At 42.9% G+C, this 21,933-nt stretch overlaps 1 protein-coding gene across 1 annotated transcript; it reads right to left on the reverse strand.

Moving 5' to 3' along the window:
- Window positions 1-13: 13 nt before the first annotated feature.
- On the reverse strand, window positions 14-21,352 carry pogza (pogo transposable element derived with ZNF domain a). The gene is made up of 19 exons (XM_048229760.1): window positions 21,234-21,352; window positions 20,491-20,616; window positions 20,246-20,335; window positions 19,951-20,063; window positions 19,738-19,822; window positions 12,954-13,262; window positions 11,365-11,553; window positions 10,709-10,797; window positions 8,287-8,648; window positions 7,690-7,841; window positions 4,888-4,988; window positions 4,608-4,754; window positions 4,333-4,467; window positions 3,646-4,001; window positions 3,266-3,406; window positions 3,060-3,125; window positions 2,794-2,906; window positions 2,537-2,561; window positions 14-2,454 (listed from the first exon to the last, which is right to left on the reverse strand). The coding sequence occupies exons 1-19, from the start codon at window positions 21,280-21,282 to the stop codon at window positions 990-992; spliced, it is 4,113 nt and encodes a 1,370-aa protein (XP_048085717.1). The 5' UTR covers window positions 21,283-21,352; the 3' UTR covers window positions 14-989.
- Between the last annotated feature and the right edge of the window lie 581 nt (window positions 21,353-21,933).

Raw genomic sequence — 21,933 nt, forward strand, 5'->3', positions numbered from 1 at the left:
CCCTGAATTAATGTAATGTGCGTATAAGAAGAAATCTTTATTATAGTTGTAATGATCAGATTTGACCAACTTGGGTCAACCAACACGTGTAATCGTCATCAGAGCTTTACAATCCTAGAAATAAAAAAACAAATGCATAGGTAATTTAACATAAAACTACACACCTAATGTAGAGCACTACATGGTCTCTCACTGAATCAGAGTATACACAATACATTAACCGCTTCAAAGTCCATATGATTATTAGAAGGCATGTTCTTGGTTAGATGTTGGGTAGTTAAATTGAAAGACATCTTTAAAAGCAGCTTTGTGACTTGTTAAAGCTGGTTGATTTCTGTATGGAAGATGGGCAAAAGAATCTGAAGTTGTGGGCCCTGAACGGTAGGTATGCAAAAATATTCAGCTTAAATTCAGGATTGTGTTTTGTAGATATAAAAATATATTTTTTCTTGACACGTCTCAGTTGTTTCTACAGTGTTATTACAGTCTGGAAGGAAACAGCAGCACAAACTGAATAAGCAAAAGGACTTGAGGCAGTTTCTCCTTCAAGCCTTTTAATGCCCATTCTGTGTCGGGATATCTTTACATTGATCTAAATAACAAAATCTTCAGGATGAGAGTAAAGACAAAGATACATAAACTGAAGTGTTGGTACAAAAACAGTTATAGGAAATTCCAGATTTACAAATAAAGCATATGGTAAGAACTATTTACATTTGAAGGTTGTGTATTCAGGTTCCATCTTAGTTAATATAGAGGCTCTGCCATTAAGAACTGCAGCAGTAGTTTCACAAGTCCGAAACATAAGGTGCAGTCCAACACCAATATGAAGGCAGATGTATTGCTCATCACATATGGACCCATCTAGGCTCATACAATCAGAAAAGTCTGGCTAACCACACAGCAAACTATGGTTACCCACTAGTCTACATCTACAATATATGTTACCACTGTTTACAGGGTTTGTCTGGTGAGTTAACCTTTCTGTCTTAATGTCCAATCTCTGCCTCCTCGAAGCCATGGAAAGATTCCAGGTCGCTGTCTTTCTCAAATACATGTTTGAGCTTCTTGCGGCGGGTGGAAGGTGATGGCCAGGATTCAGGGGTGACTGCTCGATCCGCCTCCCTATCCCCCTCGGCCTCTGGCTGGTTGGACTGAAGGAGTGCCGTGGTGAGCTCATGCACCAGACCCGCGGGCCCTTCCCCAGCCTGCGTCTCCAAAGGCTCCGCTGCCATTTTAAAAGACCGCTGTAGCAGGTCTGGACGAGCCCCCAGCACCTGTAGCAACTCCGCCAGCCATCCGATCAACAGAAGCGCCAGCTCGGCCGGCTGCGCCCCTATGAGGTTCTCGGGAGCGGACGCCACTTGCTGTGTCCAGCACGCCTGCAAGAACTCTCGGAGCACCGGGCCCGTGCAGGCCTCCAGTGGCTGCAGGCCGCAGGAGCAGGCCTTGGGCACCACAGCGGGCAGAGTGTTGGCACTGTTTAGGGAAGCCAGGAAGTCATCAACCAGGTGGCCTCGGTAGGGATCCATCACCAGTAGGCCTTTCCCCCCCGCACTGGGGTTGATATACGGGCGCCAGACCTTGGACAGCCACAGCTCCAGACGTTCCTCGTCTGAGAAACCCTCCGGTCGAGCCTCGAGAAAGACTGAGGCCGGAACAGCTGCCATGCAAGATGGTGGGACACCCTTCAGGAACACCATAGCAGGGAGCAGCGTTCCATCTGCCATCGCTGACAAGACCACGTCCATGATGGGCTCGCCAGGGTCAGTCAGTCGGAATACCGAAGACAGGGATGAAACCTGGTCTAACTGTTCCAGATCTATGAACACAGCCAGTTCGTCTACAGCTCCGACACTGCCCAGCCCAAAGCCCTGGGCTCCGCCAACCTGCTTCTTCATGAAGCGGGTGAACGAGCGCACGCCCTCCTCCACGCTCTGGGGGAGCGTGCGCCCTGTCGCGCCCACCGTCTGCACCCCTAGCTCGTGCTGAAGCAGGAAGTCCACAGCCCAGTCGTGCGACAAGCCTGGGTCACTGCCGCCCACGCACTCCTTGGCCTTCTGGAACAGTTTCTCTTCGTTGACGGGCAGCTGCTGTTCGCGCTGCGCGAGGACCCACTCGGACAGCCGGTCGGCTGCTCTGGGCCCCAGCCCGCGGCGACCCTTGCTCGGCCCCTGTTGCTTGCGTTCGATCAGCCATGACTGAATGTCGGCCGGTGGGGTTTTAAACTGGGCAGCAGCCTGGGGTATACCGCAGCACAGAGCGAACAGCACAGTCTGCAGTTGCTCCATAGAGAGGGATGTCTCTGGCTCTTTCTTGATAGTGATTGTCCCTGGTGTCAGCTTCTTAGCCTTTCCAGCCTTGCCTGCTGGTGACAGCTCAACTTTTCCAGGATGTTCGATGGTAAAAGAGCTAGCACCTTTCTGTAGAACTTCATTTGGTATGATGATAAACCTGTAAGACCACACATATATTTAACATTTAAATACTTCTACTAGTCATTTTGAGTGACAGTTATCAATAAATGTTTTCATACCTTGTGTATCCTGTGGAGAATCCATCTATATGAAAAAATAAAAACAAAGAAACATGCAAACATTGAAGTATACAAATCGATTACATAAATACAAGGTCTCTGTCGCTTCAGCTGAAAAAATAAAATTTAAGTTTGCTGCTGTGTAGGACTACTACAGACATCTACGACACACAAGAACAGACAACTCTATTTTTTTCATGCGGTTTTCCAGAGCCCATCAAGGGAACTTCTAGAGCAGTTTCTCATTGTTAACTTACCTGCAGATTTGAAGGAGCTTCCATAATGGTCGGGGTTCTCCACCAGATGGTTGGCCATCATATCACCCACTTCAGTGGTGTAAGCACATGACATACAATACAACGGTACGTCCCTGCAACACAGCAAAGTTTTTTACTTACATGAATTGGTTCAGACTCCAACAGTGTACATTAGCTTGGAGAAAGGCCTTGGCCTCAGCTGGAAATGACAGCACACAGAATATTACGGTACAGTAAGTCTCAAAGTATTTGGATCGGACAATTACCTTGGACATGGTCTAAACATGGACAAGTACTTGCTCAAGTTTCCAGTCTTGCGAGAAACATGGTTGCTGTGGTGAAAACAAGAGGAGAGATTGATCAATTCCCTTATCATGCAGTGTACTGTCTGACGCAGCCCACAGTAGCACAAGCCAGAGAGGAAGAAGACCGTAACACCGCGCCCTGTCTGTGAGCTGTGGCGGGCACTCACTTGATCATGTGATTGGCGTAGGAGCGAGAGCAGCAGGTACTGTAGCGGCACAGGGAGCAGTGCACGTAGGTGGGGTAATGCTGCGAGAAGTTGGGGATCTCAAAGGTGCACTCCACACAGCTCCCCTTTTCCAACGTGGACCTGAGAGAGAAGACGAGTGTTAACAATGTGTGAGTGGGTCAAATGCCAAACAAGTAAGATCCTGTTAAACTGATGTGCATCTCAGGCCTGTTTTATTGCACAAAAATATTCCGGATCGGTCAATTCAATCGAATTATGACGCGTTTCTTTTGACTTCGTATTGAATTAAGCAGGACGTTGTTTTAAAGAACAAAGGGTGGAACAAAATCTCTTAAGACAAATCTTGAACTCCGACTTACTTCTCTTTGTCAAACTTGGTCATCAGGTCCGCTAAGCTTGCGCTGGGGACCTTCCTGGATGGGACAGGCAGGGCAGAGGGAGGGGGGAGAGGAGACAGACGGGCAGTTGGGGAGGGGTTACTGGGAGGGGACCTCTGGGTGTTGGCGGTATGCGCTCGGACTGGGGTAAGTGGTTTGGGGAAGATAGGGTTGGAGTTGGGGGTGATGGAGCGTGTGGGTGTAGGCTGTCTAGCGGGTCGTGGCTCTGGTTGATGGGGAATGGATGGCACCTCGATCACCCGAGGCGCACCGCTAGCACTGGGGTAGGGTGAGTGCTTGGGCATCGATGGCATGGCAGCATACGTGCGGATTGTCACCTGTTAGTGAAAGATACAAAAAGAGATTTACTGCTTACATGCAAAACATCCTTACAGGTACCTACACAAAATAATGGCAAGCAACATTTGGTGTTGACCTCCATCTTGACTCTTCAGTAAGAATTCTTGGAATTTGTAGTTTTGGACAGGGCCATGCCATTTATACACTGAGTAAATGTAGGTTACACTTGCATTGCCCACACTCATTCTGGACATTGAGGTTTTATCCCTTAAACCTTCAAAGGCCCAGAGGGTAATGTATGGCCTGTACAACACTACAGTGTACTGCACAAGGATAAATGGTCCAGATAAATGGCCATAGTTTGCTCACCTTGGTGCCAGGCTTCAGCCCTTCGAGTTGGTACGGCTTGCGGTGCGTGTTGTGGTGCATGAGCTTGTGCTCAGCCCGATCTTTCACAAAAAGGAACTGCAACCGGCATTTGTCACAATGCAAGACAGACTTTTTCTGTAACAAAATAAAAATAAAAAACATAAAACACACAAACACACAATGGACATCAATCAGATTCCTTCTGACATTACAACCTTTCTGAAGGCTTAAGGCTAGGGGTGTAAAGATTCGCCGATACTGATTAGTGCGTGTACCTGGTGACGGCTGTAGTGCAGCTGGTAGTTGCTGCTGGAGCGGAACACCTTCAGGCAGTAGGGGCACAGCAGGTGAGTAGTGTTGCTATGGACATCACGGAAGTGGAAGATGACGTCCAGGTAGAAAGAGGAGCGAAATCCACACACCTGAAAGCAGAAACATGTTAATCATGTTAACCATGTTTTCTACCTGTTTGCACAGAGGTTTGCAAAATGTTTCCGCAGCATGAATGAGTTAAGGAGATGGAACGAGGAGATGAAAAGCAGAAGAGTTATTTACTTGGCAGATATATGGCATCTCTCCAGGTTTGTGGGAATTCTTCATGTGTTGCAGGAAAACTGGTTCATTCTCATAGGCCAACTCACAGATCCTACACTTTGCTGTTTATGAAAAAAAAAAAAAAAAAAAAAGCATTACAGTTACGACTTACTCTAGGAAAAATGGCACCTGTTTGCCAGGAGTTCAGCCTACTGAAAAAGTACCAGACACACACAGTATTACCTGCAGCATACCAGCCTATAGACCCTTTCAACAAGGTAAACAAAAACAATGCTTGAACGTTCTATTTGGGCCCCAATCTACTTCCTCTACATTAAGATAACATATGGAATGTTAAAAAGGAAGTCTTGTGGGGCCAACTATGATGCTGATAATGGAACTGTCTTGAAAGGGTCCATACTTAAGCGATGTTCCTACCATAGGTTTGCAGAATTCAGCAATATTGCAGAACAATACAGAAATACTTAAATCCAGAAACGAGTTTCACCAGGAGTGCTGCTTGGGTGTAGAGAAATTAGTACTCCTCTGGTGCTCATCAGCTTAGAGATCCAACCCGATTTCAAATTTAGTAGTGAGTCTGAGGCACTCAAGAGGATATTTGTACGTAAAAAGCCTTTATTGTAGCCTAGAAATCTAGACGCACCCTAGCGGCAGCAAATTACATTTGCTGCCAGGGCTAGTCTGGCAACTCTCCGTTGGCTTGTGAGCTTGAAAAATTAAACTTCTATCAGGCCAATCAAATCATGTATGGAGTCGTTAGGTGGGCTTAACATAATGATTGATGGCAGAGTTGCAACGGTTTGGCTTGAATTCCCTGCTACTTGAAAACAAATCAGATAATGTTGCTGTTGGCGAACAGTGAGACACGAGTTAAGCTTTTATTAAGTTGGCAAAAGTTTAGGGATCGACCGATATATCGGCCGGCCGAGCAGAGAGCTGAAAGCCTGCTCTTCAAGACAACAGTAAACTTTAAACTTTCAAAGCATCTTTTAACTGTTTGACTTAGCTGAAATATTGCCATACACTTTGAAGGTGGAAGCAAGTTTGTGGGTCCAAATGGAAAATGCGAATGATATAGGTAGCCTACTTTATTTAATGCTTAATGCCTCGTTTATAAAACTGCTTGCCATTGTATTTAGGTAGCTGCAAATAGCTAAGTTGTAGGCTAGGCTATCTATATGCATGCGGTAGCTAGCTGTTACAAACACTTATCATATGATTAAGTAATGCCAAAGTTGTTCCGTGGTATTTGTGGGAGTTTTATTCAGCGACCACCTGGCTGAGTGTTGGAGCGTGTGGTGTGTGTGTGTGTGTCTCCCTCCCTGAATGCCTGTTCTATAAAACATGCTTGCCATTGTATTTAGGGAGCTGCAAATAGCTAAGTTGTAGGCTATCCGTATGCATGCGTTAGCGGTAGCTGTTACGAACACTGGTCAATCATATGATTAAGTAATGCCGACGTTGTTCCGTGGTATTTGTGGGAGTTTTATTCAGCGACCACCTGGCTGAGTTTTGGACCGTGTGGTGTGTGCGTCTCCCTCCCCCTCTCCCTTCGAGCGGGCGGAGTTGCCATCGCAGTGATATCAGAGCTTTAATAATGAGACGTGTTATATGTAGTTGAATATTAATTTGTGTTAACGTTTATCATGTACCAGACATACCGTGTATGCCTTACTTGTTTAGAGCCGTTTGCTAACGTTATCATTATCAATCCAGTTCATTGGTGGTTCGTCAGCTACCAAACAGAAGTTTGTGTGTGCGTCTGGTCTGTCTCACTCAGTGGGACACACGCATCACAGCGATATGAGAGTGCTGCGCTACCTGAAGGAGAGATTTTAAAACTGAGAGATATGTTTTTATACCTTTTGACGTTGATGCCGTTTAGAACAGAAACATTTGACACCACGTTATTTTCCTCTGCTGATTTATGTTCTGTGGTTGACAAATCTGGCAGCTTTTTTTAGAAAAATATAGACATAGAAAAATTGAAACCATGCAGTCTTAAATTACAAATCAAGCACTTTATTTTAATAGCTAATTTTCAGGCTTATTGTTTTCTTAAATTATTTAAATGTGTTGACAAAGGACATGTTGATGAAAGCATTTTGCACAGTTAACCATATTCAGTGCACCCATCCATAAGTTCAATGTTCCTTTTTTAAATTGAGACTTGGGTGATAACATTTGTTATCATCATTTGTGTAATTATGTGTCATTTGTATGATGTAAATTGAGGGAGCAAAATAAAAGCAGTATCGGCTCCAAATATCGGCTCAAGAAAATCGGTCAGCCTGTATCGGTCATCGGCTTAGGCTGATGGAAAAAAAATCGGTATCGATACTAAAAAATCCATATCGGTCGATCCCTACAAAAGTCTGAACTAGCCAACTAGCTCCGCTGGTGGGAAACGCATGGGACTAGCGCTGTCCTATTGCGTGCAGAGCGAATTTGAAAGACAACCGATTATCCCGCCCCTCGGACTGAGTACTGCGAACGGTGAGTGCCCAGACCCTACATTTTAATGTGGGTCTGGCTCATCAGGCTACCTTTATTGAGCTTGGCTATCAATTAAAATCATGCCAACATGATTAAGGCAAAATGGCCTTCCTCAGGGCAAGTTTAAAAATGGCCGTCTGTAGACTGTCCAGCTGCAGTCTACAGACGGCCATTTTTAAACTTGAATCCAGATAACTATTAAATTCGAAATACAGCAATACTATTTGATTCATCTTTTGCACTTGTACAACCATACATAACTGTTGTATTGTCAAATGTGGCACATTGTTGTTGGGGAATGCTTACTGGAGGACTCTGCTTGGCTATGCACACTCTCCACATGATACTGCAGGCTCAGAGGTGAGGCAAAGTTCCGGAAACAGTGTTGGCAGGTGGTCTGGGTCTCTGCTTCGTACTGCTGGTCCATCTCTACGTGATGCTTTGTGTGCACCATCATCCTGCAGGGAAGAAGAAATGTGTTCAATTTATATATGTGATGCTTTCCAAGGCATAGGTTTGATTAAGAGAAAGAAAAGCCATTAGAGATTAAACAAACAAAAAAAAAAAACAGCAGGGTCCCTTTAAAAAAAAAAAAGTTGTGATGCAGCCTACTGGTTAGCACTTCGGACTTGTAACCAGAGGGTTGCCAGTTCGAACCCCGACCAGTAGGAACGGCTGAAGTGCCCTTGAGCAAGGCAGCAAGGCACCTAACCCCTACGGCTCCCCGAGCGCCGCTGTAGCAGGCAGCTCACTGCGTCGGGATTAGTGTGTGCTTCACCTCACTGTGTGTTCACTGTGTGCTGAGTGTGTTTCACTAATTCACGGATTGGGATAAATGCAGAGACCAAATTTCCCTCACGGGATCAAAAGAGTATATATACTTATATCTGACAATGTCCTTACTTGAGATTATTCTTGAGCTTCTTATCGCACAAGTGGCACTTGAACATCAGAGCATCCTCTGGACGCGTCTTCTCCACTTCTACACCGCGATCCAAGCCGTAATAGAAATCCTCCACCAGCATGATCAGTCTGGCCTCCCCGTCTTCTTCATAACGCCTGGATCCGCCTTCTTCTTCTTCCTCCTCCTCCTCTTCCTCTTCCTCATCCTCCGAGGAGCTTGGTGCAAACCTGGGGGTGGGTGCGGGGGCCGGAGGCTTTTTGGAGGCCGGAGGCCTTTTCTGTGAGGGGATACTGAGGCGTTTCTCCTTCTTCTTTGTAGGTTCTAGCTTTTGAATGGCCCTCATGAGAGCCTGGTTACATAGCTGTAGGTAGGAGGACAATAGTTTTAATTTCATGCACATTATTTGACACCCACAGTGTTTCCCATACGTTGACTAATCTGTGGCCGGCCACCACAAAATCGAAACTGGCCCGCCACACAATAATGTTCTACATTGCACTATTTAAATTATATAAAATCCTTTCGTTGAGCTGCGCTTTTATGCACGCAGCCTTTCCTTGCCCCGCCCTGCTCTCTCTCGTAACGAATCCACCTCTTCTGCATGTAGCCTACATTTGTTGATGGATTGATGTTGGAACATAGAAGCATTGCATAGAAGATGACGGGATAAATAGCTATTAAATCCGCTTAGCATCGTGACCATGCTGCGCAAATTTGTTCAAAACTGTATTAAAGTTAACATTTCACAACATACTACATTGGTGAGACTAAACTAAGTTAAGTTATGCAATCAAGTAGGGCTGTAACAATATGACGATTGACCCAAACCGAAATCTTGAACACTTGACACTCATATCCACAAACCTGTGTAAGAGTGGTGTGAAAAGGCAGAACTGTCTATGCACACACCCTTTCTAGTGTTTCAAGCAGTGTTTTGCAAAATATGTCGTCTTCACTGCGGGATAAGCAACACACATCTCGCTTTACTTACTGGTAGCCTGTATCGTTGTCCAAAAATAAATAAATAAATCATAATTTCATACCCCTCGTTGCTTTCATTGTAGACTATGTGTTCAACTTTACCAAACAGTACGCTTGAAGTAAACCCATAATTTCATCCTTGCCATTGTAGACTATGTCTAACTTCACTCTCCCTATCCCCCTCCCTCCCTCCCTCTCTCTCTCTCTCGCTCAAAGGACAGGTGTGACTCGGCCAACACAATCCAAATAAAACATTAGCAATCGTGAAAGCAAGGACGCATAGAAGACAACTAGCTAAATTACTATTAAATCCGCTTAGCATCATTAGCATGCTGCTCATTTTTGTTTAAAACTCTTGCATTCAAGTTGACTGATCATCTCAATACCAATGTTTCCCAAAAGGGCCTGTCCCAAGGAGAACAAGTATTACCTTGAAACTTAAACACACATGGGGAAACTGAACAGTCCAATCAGTAGACTATGATAAGCTAGCCAACTATGCTGAGATGTAATAGAAATGGTAGGCCTAGTAATCTGCATAAAGTGTGCCGTCATAAATATCAGACATTCAGTATTCTTTCTTTTTATATCAGGATATAAAATAATACAGGTATATTACATTATTATATTGTAAACCTCTGGTGTTCTAAGGTAGGCTATTGAAATGTTATTTAATAAAATAGCCCCCCAACTACCCCCCTTCCAAAAAAAGAAAAATCGAGGTTTGTATCGAACCGTGGGTCAAAAATCGTGATACAAACCAAATCGTGAGGTTGGTGTATCGTCACAGCCCTACAATCAAGCCGTATCTCTAAGCTAAAGTTAGAAAACTGTTTGGATGTCGAGCTTAGCATGCTTAGTTACAGCGGCTTGTCAATCCCACCTCCCCTGTCATCCCCCCCAACACACACACCAAGACCCCTGGCAGTTGGGTTAGCCCCTTGAGCCGTGGATCTGCCCAAGGTTTCTTCCTTGGTAAGGGAGTTTTCCTGCCCCTGTTACTCTTGGGTGCTCCTTGTTGGTGCCCCTCCAATCCCAATCCTCCCCACCTTTCTTATGCAGCCCTTGCCACTTAATCTACTAAACCCCTCTTCTACTGCACTTTTTACCCCCAATAAAATTGACAATAAACTTCCTTGTATTTCGACTAGGTTACTCATGCAGGGCTCTATTCATTTTATTGATTCTGACACTGAATATTTGCAAAATCCCGATGTAAATGGAAAAGTGTTTTCCAAGACTCAGAAGAAGTATGAACCTTTATTTTAACTGACCTGCCTACAAACCTACCCCCAACCCCCTCCCGTTGCCCAAGTCAGCTACCACCACAAATTGAATCAAATTCTGTGGGAAACACTGCACCCATCAAGTGTAAAATTGAAGGATTCTTCCCTTAATCAATTGGCCACTGGCACAGCGCAGTCAACAGCAAATACTTACACACATGTACCCACGAAGCGAGGCAACCATCTTATATGGGGATCTGCACCGTGGACAAGACTTTGCCGCTTTGGAGTGACTTGAGGGTACTGCAATTACATAGGTACATTAAGCAAGCTACTCACTGGCATGTAGTTTCACACCAAAACAAAACATTCTTGTTAACAGGCTGATAGTCTACAGAAGCTACGCGAACACAAATGTGAACACATCCAGCTATGCAACAACAATTAAAGGCATACTTGCATAGCAAAATTTGTTGTTCAATTTTTTTATGTTCCGATTCACCAAAAACCCAGGAACATGTATTTTCTTTGAAATTGAGCAAACAACTGCATTTTCAACTTTCGTTTAGAGGAAAGATGTGTTTGCTGCACTTCTGAAACGATTTGGTAAGAGATTAATGCACCAATTTAAGATTAATTTCACTGCTGGTTACTGTCCTGGAAGTCGTAAAATGGAAAGTTCAGAAACAGGCATCAATGGGATCCTTTCCAGACATACCTGCAGAGCAAATTCAAATTTGGAAACAGGTTCGTCTGGGTTCACCCAGGCTAGTTTACCAGCCCTTGTGAGTTCAAAGAAAAACCCCATATCCAGTTCTTTGCCACTGATATATGCTGACTCGTGTGCTTCAGTTCCTCCAGAGCTCTTACCTCTGAGCTGGAAGGTGCTGGTGCTCGGAGCTGCAAGCATGGGCGGAGGTGGAGGTGGAGGCACAGCAGGGTTGGTGGTCAGCGCACTGACTGTGGTTGAGCCTTTTCTCATGGCAACAGAGACTGTCTGTGGACCAGGACTCAGCACAGGAGCCTTTGGCTGCGGACTGGTAACGCTAAAAGGAGTTGCTGAGAAAGAAGAAAGGCACAGACAGTAAGAGTCCAGTAAGTCACTACCATAATCAACCACATATATGACTAACATATGACAGCATGAGTGTTACAATTGCAGGTCATATTTTAGTATAAGAAGAATTTTATAATTATCAAATAATAACATTTGTTGAATGAAGTGAACCTTGTGGGATAGCTTATCAGTGTCACATGGTAACATGTAATTCATTCTCAGCACTGTATGTAGCCTAATATCCACAGTAGGGGTCGACCAATTATCGGCCTGGCCGATTATTAGGGCCGATATTTAGCATTTTTATAATAATTGGTATCGGTCATTTTTTCCACCGATAAGCAGATATTGAAATGGATAAAGAATGAAACGCGCTACTTTGTCTGTAAGTCTCTCACTCCCTGAATTTGCTGCTCTGTGGTCAAGAGCATTGTCCCGCCCACTACACCGTCTGATTTGTTAGTTAGCACCAATGCAGCCAATCAGGATCGAAGATTGAACACAGACAACGTTTAGGATTCTCACTGAGGCAGACTGGGCTTCAGCTGTAGCCTACGGAGCTATTTTTCGAAGGTAAGGAAGGTAGCCTACATTGCTGAAGTTGCAGTGAATCACAATCATCTACACTGAAGTTACAAAAACACCACTTTGTAAGCTATTGTCTCTTTGATCCGGATCAATAAGTAAAGCACCCACTTCCTTCATTTAGCTGAATTCCCGATTGATGCGTTACTGATGCTGTTTTACTAGTTATCCCACAAACTCGGGTGCTGCGCGTCGGGAGTTCTCTGCCTCCGCCTCATTCGTTAATTGTGAATAACGGGACACCTCGGCGGACATAGTAGCCTACAGACAAGTCATAAATAATGCGATAGCGAACGTCAAGAAGTCTAATTGCTCCATTTTGAAACGGACTGTCAGAAAAGACTACATGCACCTCTTCCTCTCCCTCTCGTGCACTCACACACACGATGGCAAAGCATCCTCTTTGTGACTGGTCCCTTAACAAGCACATAGCCCATTGTGCAGGCCTACTCTATGAAAATAATTGCCATCACTCAGCTCTTGGATTAACATGATACACAGGATTTACACTTGCAAAGTGATGCAAGTTGATAGACAATTGTGTATCAAAAGAAGAAAGAAAAGTTTGCATAATTAAATGATTTTGAATTGTTTTTGCAGCATATAGTCTTTACTATCTACCCCCCTTTTTGACAACTGACATATCGGTTTTACATATCGGTTATCGGCCTCCTGTTTTGGTAATAATTGATATCGGTATCGGCCCTGAAAAAACCATATCGGTCGATCCCTAATCCACAGGCGATGAATGAACATGGATCAACTAAAATGTAGCTGTAATATGTTCACTGCTGATGTGCGGTCATATGAACACTACCTGACACAGTGGCCATACTGGTTGGCACGACAGTCGGGGGCGTCACAACAGTCGGGGGCGTCGCCACGACAGTCGGCGGCGTCACGACAGTCAGGGGTGACGTGACAGTCTGGGGTGTCACAGCCATCGGAGGTGGGGACATGGGCGCAATGCCTGAGGGGGCAAGGCTGAGTTGGGGGAGAGCAGCTGTGGCCATGGCACTGACAGTCTGTATCCCCGAAGGTCCTGTGATGGTCAAGGTCACTGGCACCTGCAGTGGGGTCTGTGCTGGGGAGATCATCTTGGGGGCCATCAGTGGATGGCCCGTTCCTAAGACAGACAAGATTTATTTATAACATACAACATAACATTAACATTTTTTAAATACATTTTGAATTACGTTTACATTTTGAAATACAATACAGTTCACAACTAATTTATGAACACAACACTACTACCCCTCTGTCTCCTTAACCCTCTAAAGCCACAGGCTTAACTATAGTCGACAAGATGCGGTACTGAATAAAGCGGCGATTTAGTCAAATGGGGTGTCATATTTCGTTCGACTTCCACTCCACTAGATGGCAGACATGTCATCGTCATCGAGTCGAAAAAGGACACGCTTTAAACAAAACTTTCTAGCTACAGCGCATTGAATCAGTGCATGAAATACCGAGACTAGTGTGCGCGTGTGAGCCACTTTGTCAGGCGATATTGTCAGCGTCAGTAGTATTTGCATTAGATTATCGTCTAATGGCATCAAAAAAGTTTACCTGAAATGAAGTGTTGGGTCTTCTATTCGCGGACCCTGATTCTGAAGGGGAATATCTGCCTTCAGAAAATGACGGTGATTCGTTTAGTGAGGCTTCAGATCGTCCCTGCCTTGCAATGATGCAGCTGGACAAAGTGAGAGTTTACTCCATAGTTTAGCTTACACCAAGCACAAGCGTTGAATCGTTTGCCCAATGTCACTGGTGGGAATAATGTTTCCGCGGGTTGGTGTTCGCCGGAAGTTAGCAGGGTGTTAGTGGTGTGGCAACGAGGGCTGGAGGTAGCCTAATATCCATAAGCGCTAGCTTCTGTCTTCTGAGCGTGTGCCTCTCCACAATCAGCGGCGACAGTAGCGTGGTGGAGCCTTTGTCTAATGCCACTGGGTATGTTAGGCAGGCCGAAGTGCTCATAGGACAGTTAGGGGAACGTTGTGGCAGTGTGTGGAGTCGCAATGAGAATGACAGTAGGCCTAGTCCGAAAGCTGCGCCAAATTCTCTCCCACTCGGCTGCGAGCAGATCTGGCCATGCTGCTCGCATGGTGGAGGTGGTGACACGCTCTCCCTCTCCCACACACACACACACACACACATTAGGTCATGCATAGTCTATCACAAGATGATGGGAATGCAGGCCCTGTATGGATAGGGATAGGGAGTCATTATCTCTACAGCAAAAGGCCTGCTACAAAAAAAAAAAGTCAGCCATTTAGTAATGATTTACACTGTTGATTTGCTATCTACTTCCCTGATCATTTAGGACATACAGTACACTATGTGTTCCTTTTGTGTGTTCATGTCCTTGTGATGTGTGTGTCTTTGTCAGCTAAGAAAAAAAACAAAAAAACATCAACAAAACAACAAAAAAAAAAAAAATACTAACATTGTCTCTTGTCTTGTCTCGTCATCTCACTCCTGATCTGTGCCTTGCGTGGCAAATGAGCTTTTGAACTAAACAGGTCTTGTCTACTTGTGTTTGTGTGTCATCTGAATAATATATATATTGCCCCATACATGGAATCAGAGTGCCTACTGTATGTAGTAAATGGAAAATCTCTACAGCAAAAGGCCAGTCTACCGCTACATGCATTTGGTTTGTTTCTGCCATTTATTAGTAATGATTTACAGTTTGTTCACTACTTACTATTTACCTGAGCATTCAGTATTGTGCAATATAGCATACAGAAGGTGAGGGACATTTTGGGGAAAAGAAGTGGTGCATTTTATCATTCAAACATGCAACTTTTCATGAAAATTCTATAATCCAAGATGGCCGCCACCATATGACGTCATAATATGCAAATTAGATATAAACATTTAATCTCTACATACACTTTGGGTCATCCTTAATATTTCTCTAATTTACAGAAAGTCTCTATCTCTTATCACTTTTAAGATATAGCCTTTTGAAATGAAGATGTCAAAATTGATCGTTTCGGAAAAAAACCTCTGGCGCCTAAAGGGTTAACTCATTGAGTGCCAAAAGCGTAATATTAAGTTTTTTCCTTCCCATCGTTGAGTGCCAAAAACCATTACGTTTTTTAGCTTTTTTTTTAAATTACGAAACTAGACACTCTAACACTCCTTATATGTGATTTTGGGAACTCTGATGAATGGAAATGAAATATATGACGATCGAAAAACTCATGAAAACGCACAATCTGGACATTTTATCTGGACATTTTATCATAACTCGGTTGCCGCTTTGGGTCGAATCAGTGACGCTTGCACGTCATCTCAAAACCAGGCCATTTTTGTGGGTCTATCACTAGGTGACAGTCTCGCCAAGTCTCGCTAATCACTTCCCGGAAAGTTTACAGGTAATAGTGCTGGGCGGTATAGCGGTGTATATTTTCGTTATGATATGAATTTTGAATATACCGCCATACCGGTGTATTTGATTACACAACGTTTGGAATGCTGCGCCGCGCAACAGTGTTTCACATAGATATATATCTATGAGTGTTTCAGACGGGACTTTTTCACACGCATGCATGGTGCCACTGCGAGGCATAGTGAGGGTAAACACAAAACACCTTAAGTTTTTCCCCTGATGTATGACCCTTAAGGCTTAATTTCTCCTTAGGTAAGGGGTTTATTTAAGAGTGTTGCACAGAATAATACCTTAAATTGTTTCTTTAGTTAAGGAAAAACGTTAAGGGATACTGCATTGAAAAGGATTTACCGTCACCAAAATTCTATTGAGATTGTTCAACAGCTGTAACTAGCTGGCTAGTAGGTGATGTCGTTAGTTAGCAACCCACCGAACACAGTGAAGTTTAATGATCTTATCATTCATCTCACCTTAAGAATATTCGCTGAATTATCCAGGTAGCAAGTAAAGCGTGTTATAGACATGCACTGAGCAATACTAGCTGGCTAGTTAGAAATGATCCTGACGGTCATCAGTGCACCAAAACGAACTTTTTTGTTAATATTTTGCCTAGCGAACCGAACCGAAGCTCATGGCAGGCTAACAAGACATCCACATCCACATGAAGTTAACGTTAGCCTACCACTAACGTCATGTAAACCACACAATAACAATACATTTCTGATAGGCCTATTTGACAGAGTAAGCATATTAACAGAGAGGTTTTATTTTAAATGGTATCATTTTCAAAAAAGTATAATTATTGCAAGTTGCACTACTTTCTGTATTGGTTTTATACAAGATGTTTGTGAAATTTGCACAGTAAAAGTTCTGTATTTTGACTGCAATTGTCTTTGCATTCTGATTAGATTCTTCATTAGAATCAAGAGTGGCTCTTTGTAAACAGCATCATTTTCTGGGGCCATGCAAAACTGCATTACCACTAGTGTGGAGTTATTCTATCATGACAGTAAAATAAACCATCCTTAGTCAATGTACTGCAGCAATTCCTCTCTCAACCTGTAGAAAATGCTGTGAACATCTGATTATGCATGGTAAAAAAATACCGTCATATACCGTGAAACCGTAAGAATTTTGAAAAATACCGTGATATACATTTTTGGTCATACCGCCCAGCACTAACAGGTAACACACTTAATATTTCACGAAAGACGTTATATCTCCATTTCTAGAAAAAAACAGCGATTTTGATGAAAACTAGCCACTGTTTAGCTTGGGATTTCTCAGGAACAGAGGCGTGTAGAAATACACGGTTTGCACCCACTGAGAGCTTAAAGTCTCACCTTTTAAACGAGCCATTGTATGTGTTCATAGCTATTAACACAGAATATGCTGTGGCTGTACAAAAATCATCAACAATGGTCTAGATTGCTGGCACTCTAGGACAAAGCTTCCGAAAACAGCTTGGCATTCAATGAGTTAAGGGGGTTCATGATAATGATAACAGACCATTTTTACAGATCTTGGTTGAATTACAGGGTACAGTGTCGTTTTTAATTTGTAGAACACCATAGTTGTACTTAATCAGTGTAAATAATTTCCTAACATGTTATCTTCTTCAGTTAGCCTTCTTTCCTTCTCCGCTTATATTGCATTGGTACAGCGGTTCCCAACCTTTTTTGGCAGGTGACCCCATTTTGATGTCACAAAAACGTTGGCGACCCCAATCATTCACATGTTATGGCAGAGAGCGCAGCTCATCTCTGCTGTAACATCCAGAGGAAAGCGGTTCTTTAATTTCCCCTAAATGTCCTTGCATGCCTGGTTGCTTTGCTACTTTGTTTCGTACATTGATCAAGCATAGTTCCGTCAATCAAACATCTCATGCAGTCTAAGTTTAATTTTACTTAGCTAGATTATAATGAAGGATCCGTTACTTAATTTGGATATCATTGGGTTTTAAATATATTTTTTTATTTAATGTATGTATATTTTAATGAAACGTATTAGTCAATTGCATCTCAGGCGACCCCATTTGAATTTCAAGCGACCCCACATGGGGTCCCGATCCCAAGGTTAGGAAACGATGTATCGGTATCATAGGGAAATATTGTGACAATATCATTAATGTTTAATCAGTTAGACTGATTTCCACCCCTGTAATGGACATGTAAAGCACACATAAACACACTTGTTGCTAGCAGCCTAAGCTATTCCCTGTGAATTTTTGGGACAAAAATCGTTTGGGTGGACTTTAAACCATTGTGGTCAGGTGAGCAACAGTGTCGCAATCACCTACGTCATCTGAGCGCATTGAGTTAATTTTGTTCACACACACAAAAAAATAAAATAAGAATCGCTGCCACTAGAGAAGCAAGATTGATTAGATTCTGCTGTCACATCTGTTATACAAGATATTTACAGCGCAGAACTTTAAAAGACAAATAAAAACATCCTCAAATTGTGTGGATGAATTTGCAGGCCAGGCTACCAAATCTGCACTAAGCAGCACAATGTTGCCAAATATATATTTTGATAGCATCAACCGTTCTGCTTCTGGTGTTTAGCTGGTTAGCTCGCCAGCTTACTCAACTACTATCAAAGATCCTTGATTACTTCAACACTCTGAATACATGTTCATATGATGAACAAGCACAAATATTTTGAAACGCAGTTCCCCTGTGAACTTATCACCAAAGAAATGGAACGCCTATCTATACTTTATCTTAGACTCAGGCCTCCACCAAAGCCAAATCCCAGTAATAGTGAAAAATTATTTGTGGATCCAGTCCCAAATATAAGTTCCTTGGCCCATTCTACTAGCCTGGGAAAAACCCAGACGTACTTCCGGCAAATTCGAGATTTGCACTGAAAGTCCGTCTGGCCAAGAACCCATTCTAGCCCATTTCCAATTATCTTAGATCTAGGCACCAATCAGAACCCTTGAGGGGGGCTTTACACGATGACGATAGCGCACCCTGTTTTTAAAAAAAAAAAACCATCAACAATGGCTGCTGCCGCTTGTTTGAAGCTGCCATCACGTTGGTTTAAGACAGGGAGTTTCTTAACTGCTTCCTTATGTTGGAATAATCAACATTGTACAATCATGTAAGGGGTACCTATGTGATATCTGCAACAGTTGTAGGCTACTGAAAACGGTTTGATATTCTGTTCATTTATAGGCCTACAGTAGCTACTTTTGAATTGGTGTGCTATGCGAGCATAACTCGAATGCTACACTTCAGCGTTTGCCTTGAAACAATTCCGGCATAATTGCTTTGAACGTTTCAGTCTCTCATCCCCCATTCCTGCTTTATATGTCCCGGTCAGCCAGAAAGGACGAACGAAAGAAAATGCTCGTTTAAATGTGAACGGTTTTGTTCAGAGCTGAAAATGCAATTGTGTTTGACAGACAATGTAAATTGCTAGTGACAAAATATTAGCTTTCAGTGTGGCATGATGTCTTTGTAAATTAGCCTACGTTAAATTAAAAATGTTGTGTGGGTTCTCAGTTGTTTGTTTTAAACTGAATGCACCTCGGCCCGGTCAGAAGATACTTTCACTTTAGGCAAAACATAAGACTTGCTTGACTCATTACATACACACAAGTGGACATGCTTTTTAATCGCGTAGACTACAACTAGGCCTACCAAGTTGAAATTAAAGCACATCCATTCCCTGCTCACATAAGTATAGCCTACACACACACTTCAAACAAACAAGCGTCTTAGTCTCGCACACATGCATTATTGCCATACCCAAAACACTGGTGCTACGTTGGTAAATCATCCATCGCACAGACTGATTTTTATGTAGCACGTGCAACAAATATGTGTACAGCCCTGGATACATCTCTCAAAGGGCACTCTGGAATCTTTGGTTTAAATCTGGGTGTAAGTCATCTGGGTGTCTACATAGACAATCTACATAGCAACGAGTCGACGCAAATTATTCATGTCGACGAATTTATGTAGTCGACTATGTCGACTAATCGTCCCAGCCTTATTCAAGTTTAATGAAAATCTGTTTGTTTTGCATCATTCTACTGTCAAGAAAACAGAGAGACAACAAATAGCACCAGAAACATTAACTTCTTGGAGGAGGTATAACAACATTTTTCTAGCCAGTTTTGTGAATCCAAATGAAAGACATAGATCAAATAGAAAGTGGTCCGTCTTGTAAATACAAATCTGCACAGGCTTACCAGCAGTCAGATAGGTTTGACCATTCAAGATGAATCCTATTGTCTTCCCCATAGCTGAACCAACTGGGCTTGATACCGGAATAGACTGAAATAAATATATCCATGCACACATTGATCTCTGTACAGAAATAAAACAATATCCGCAAAACTCAATCATGAATTCATGGCACCTAAAACAAGTTAGGTTCAATCTATTTTCACAAACATGCATACCGGTGAGGTAATGTAGATAGGCTGGCCTGGGGCGCTAACTCCTGATGTGATGTTAGGTGCCACTTGGAGCGGAAACTGAATCTGAGGTACTAGTGTCTGACCCAGAGGAAGGGCTGTGAAGTAAACAAGACCAATACAGACACTGTCAGACATCATACAACAGCCATGCCATAAGTAAGGAATAATGTATAGAACGCCGGTCATTATTGGGAAAATAAGTCCCGACAGGGCGAACCGGACCCCGACGCCATGCCATAATGGTGCTTACTGAGGCAAAATCAGAAGGAGTATTCACCTGTCGCACTGACGATGGGCAAGGCAGCGTTCTTGCCCTCTGTTGGCACTTGTGCAGCAGAAGAGACTGCAGGGGACCCGGCAGATGGTGCTACATAAAAGAAGCGTAAATGCTAAATGTTAGTCAACAAAATACATTTAATGTTCAAATTAATTTAAACTTAATGTGATCCTATACAAAGATTAACACATGGCAACCATATGGTGCATTTGCAACAGAGGGACAATAATCCAACACAAACTCACTTTTGTTTGTTTTACTACCATTTGATTTAGCATCATCGTTGCCATTTTGCCATGGATCAAGGTCCTCCTCATCACATTGCATCAGAAGTTCTGATGACTCAGACATGGTTTCTGGCAGACCAGTTCCTTAAAAATGAGAACCCCAAAACATATTAGACAATAACATAAAGCCTACTTAACTTAAAGACTCTCAGGATAGCCTATAGTCTCAACTGTGTATTTATCGAACAAGACCAACACCCTCAAAAATGACTGACACTTTAAATGTTATTTTATTATTTACATAAAGGTAATTTTATGCAGTGAAAAAAAAAAAACTTAAATCATTTTGTGTGTCAGTTTATTTTGTTTACATTATGTAACTAACACATTTGTGAATAAGTCTTCTTTTAAAATAGTGATTATAAATAGAAATAATGATTTCGACATTTCGTTGTCTAACAAAGGTGCTCTTATGATTTAGTAAGAATTATTTGAAGCTTAATAAAACAATCTCAACATGCATTTGCAGTATTTACCTATGCTAACTAGCTAAGCAGCTAACTTATGACCAACTCGCGTTCTCTGAGGCAACCCCTCCCTCTGCGGAGCGTTGATACATGTGGATTCCAGGTTACAATGTAGCCAACCAGGGCTAGCTTAACATTGTAGCTACACTGCAAAAAGTATTTTACAGGTGTTCTCATCCTGCAGACCCTGACAGTTTGCAAACTCAGTACATGACGAGTAAAAGATAACCTTACCGTGGACAATTTTTTGCAACAGGGCAATGGGGTTCCCTGGCTCCTCCATGTAGAGAAAAAAACAATGCTCTGAAACTCGAGGTGAACGATTTTCCTTCTCGGCTAACACTGGTGTGAGCGGGAAGGAGGGGAGATTGGCAGTACACGTCACTTCCCCAACTAAGCGTTCCATAATTTCATTGGTTACGATCTTCGACATGAGGGCGGGGTGTTGCAAAAGCTTCGCTTTAACTCTCTGGTGTTGCATTGCATAAGAATCCACGAAAAGTCTCGGTTTACTAAGCGTGGAAATTAACTAACATGAAATGATGAAAGTCTTGTTCATTTATCCATGAACCGTTTCCAAGAGCTTCTACGTTAACTTAAAGCACGAACGTTTTTATGACAACAAATGTAAACGACATGGTGGTCCCCACAAACCACTCATGCGTCTGGCCATTTTGTGGTCTGATCTAGTATTAAATGGGAATGATCTTTAAAATGATCATTCCACAATCATGTTACAGCCAGACACATTTTATAAACTAATCTTATGAAATTAACTCATATTACAAATGAGTAGTGTAATGGATAACAAACCAAAGCGTACTTGTGTCAGGCATGGCAAATAACCAAGCATCTAGCTAGCATAACTAGCTGTAAACCACCGTTAGCATGTATCTAAGTAGTTTATTATGGAGACGAGACCGATTCTGGAGCG

Source organism: Alosa alosa, chromosome 20, assembly GCF_017589495.1.
Source record: "Alosa alosa isolate M-15738 ecotype Scorff River chromosome 20, AALO_Geno_1.1, whole genome shotgun sequence".
NCBI classification, from domain to species: Eukaryota; Metazoa; Chordata; class Actinopteri; order Clupeiformes; family Clupeidae; genus Alosa; species Alosa alosa.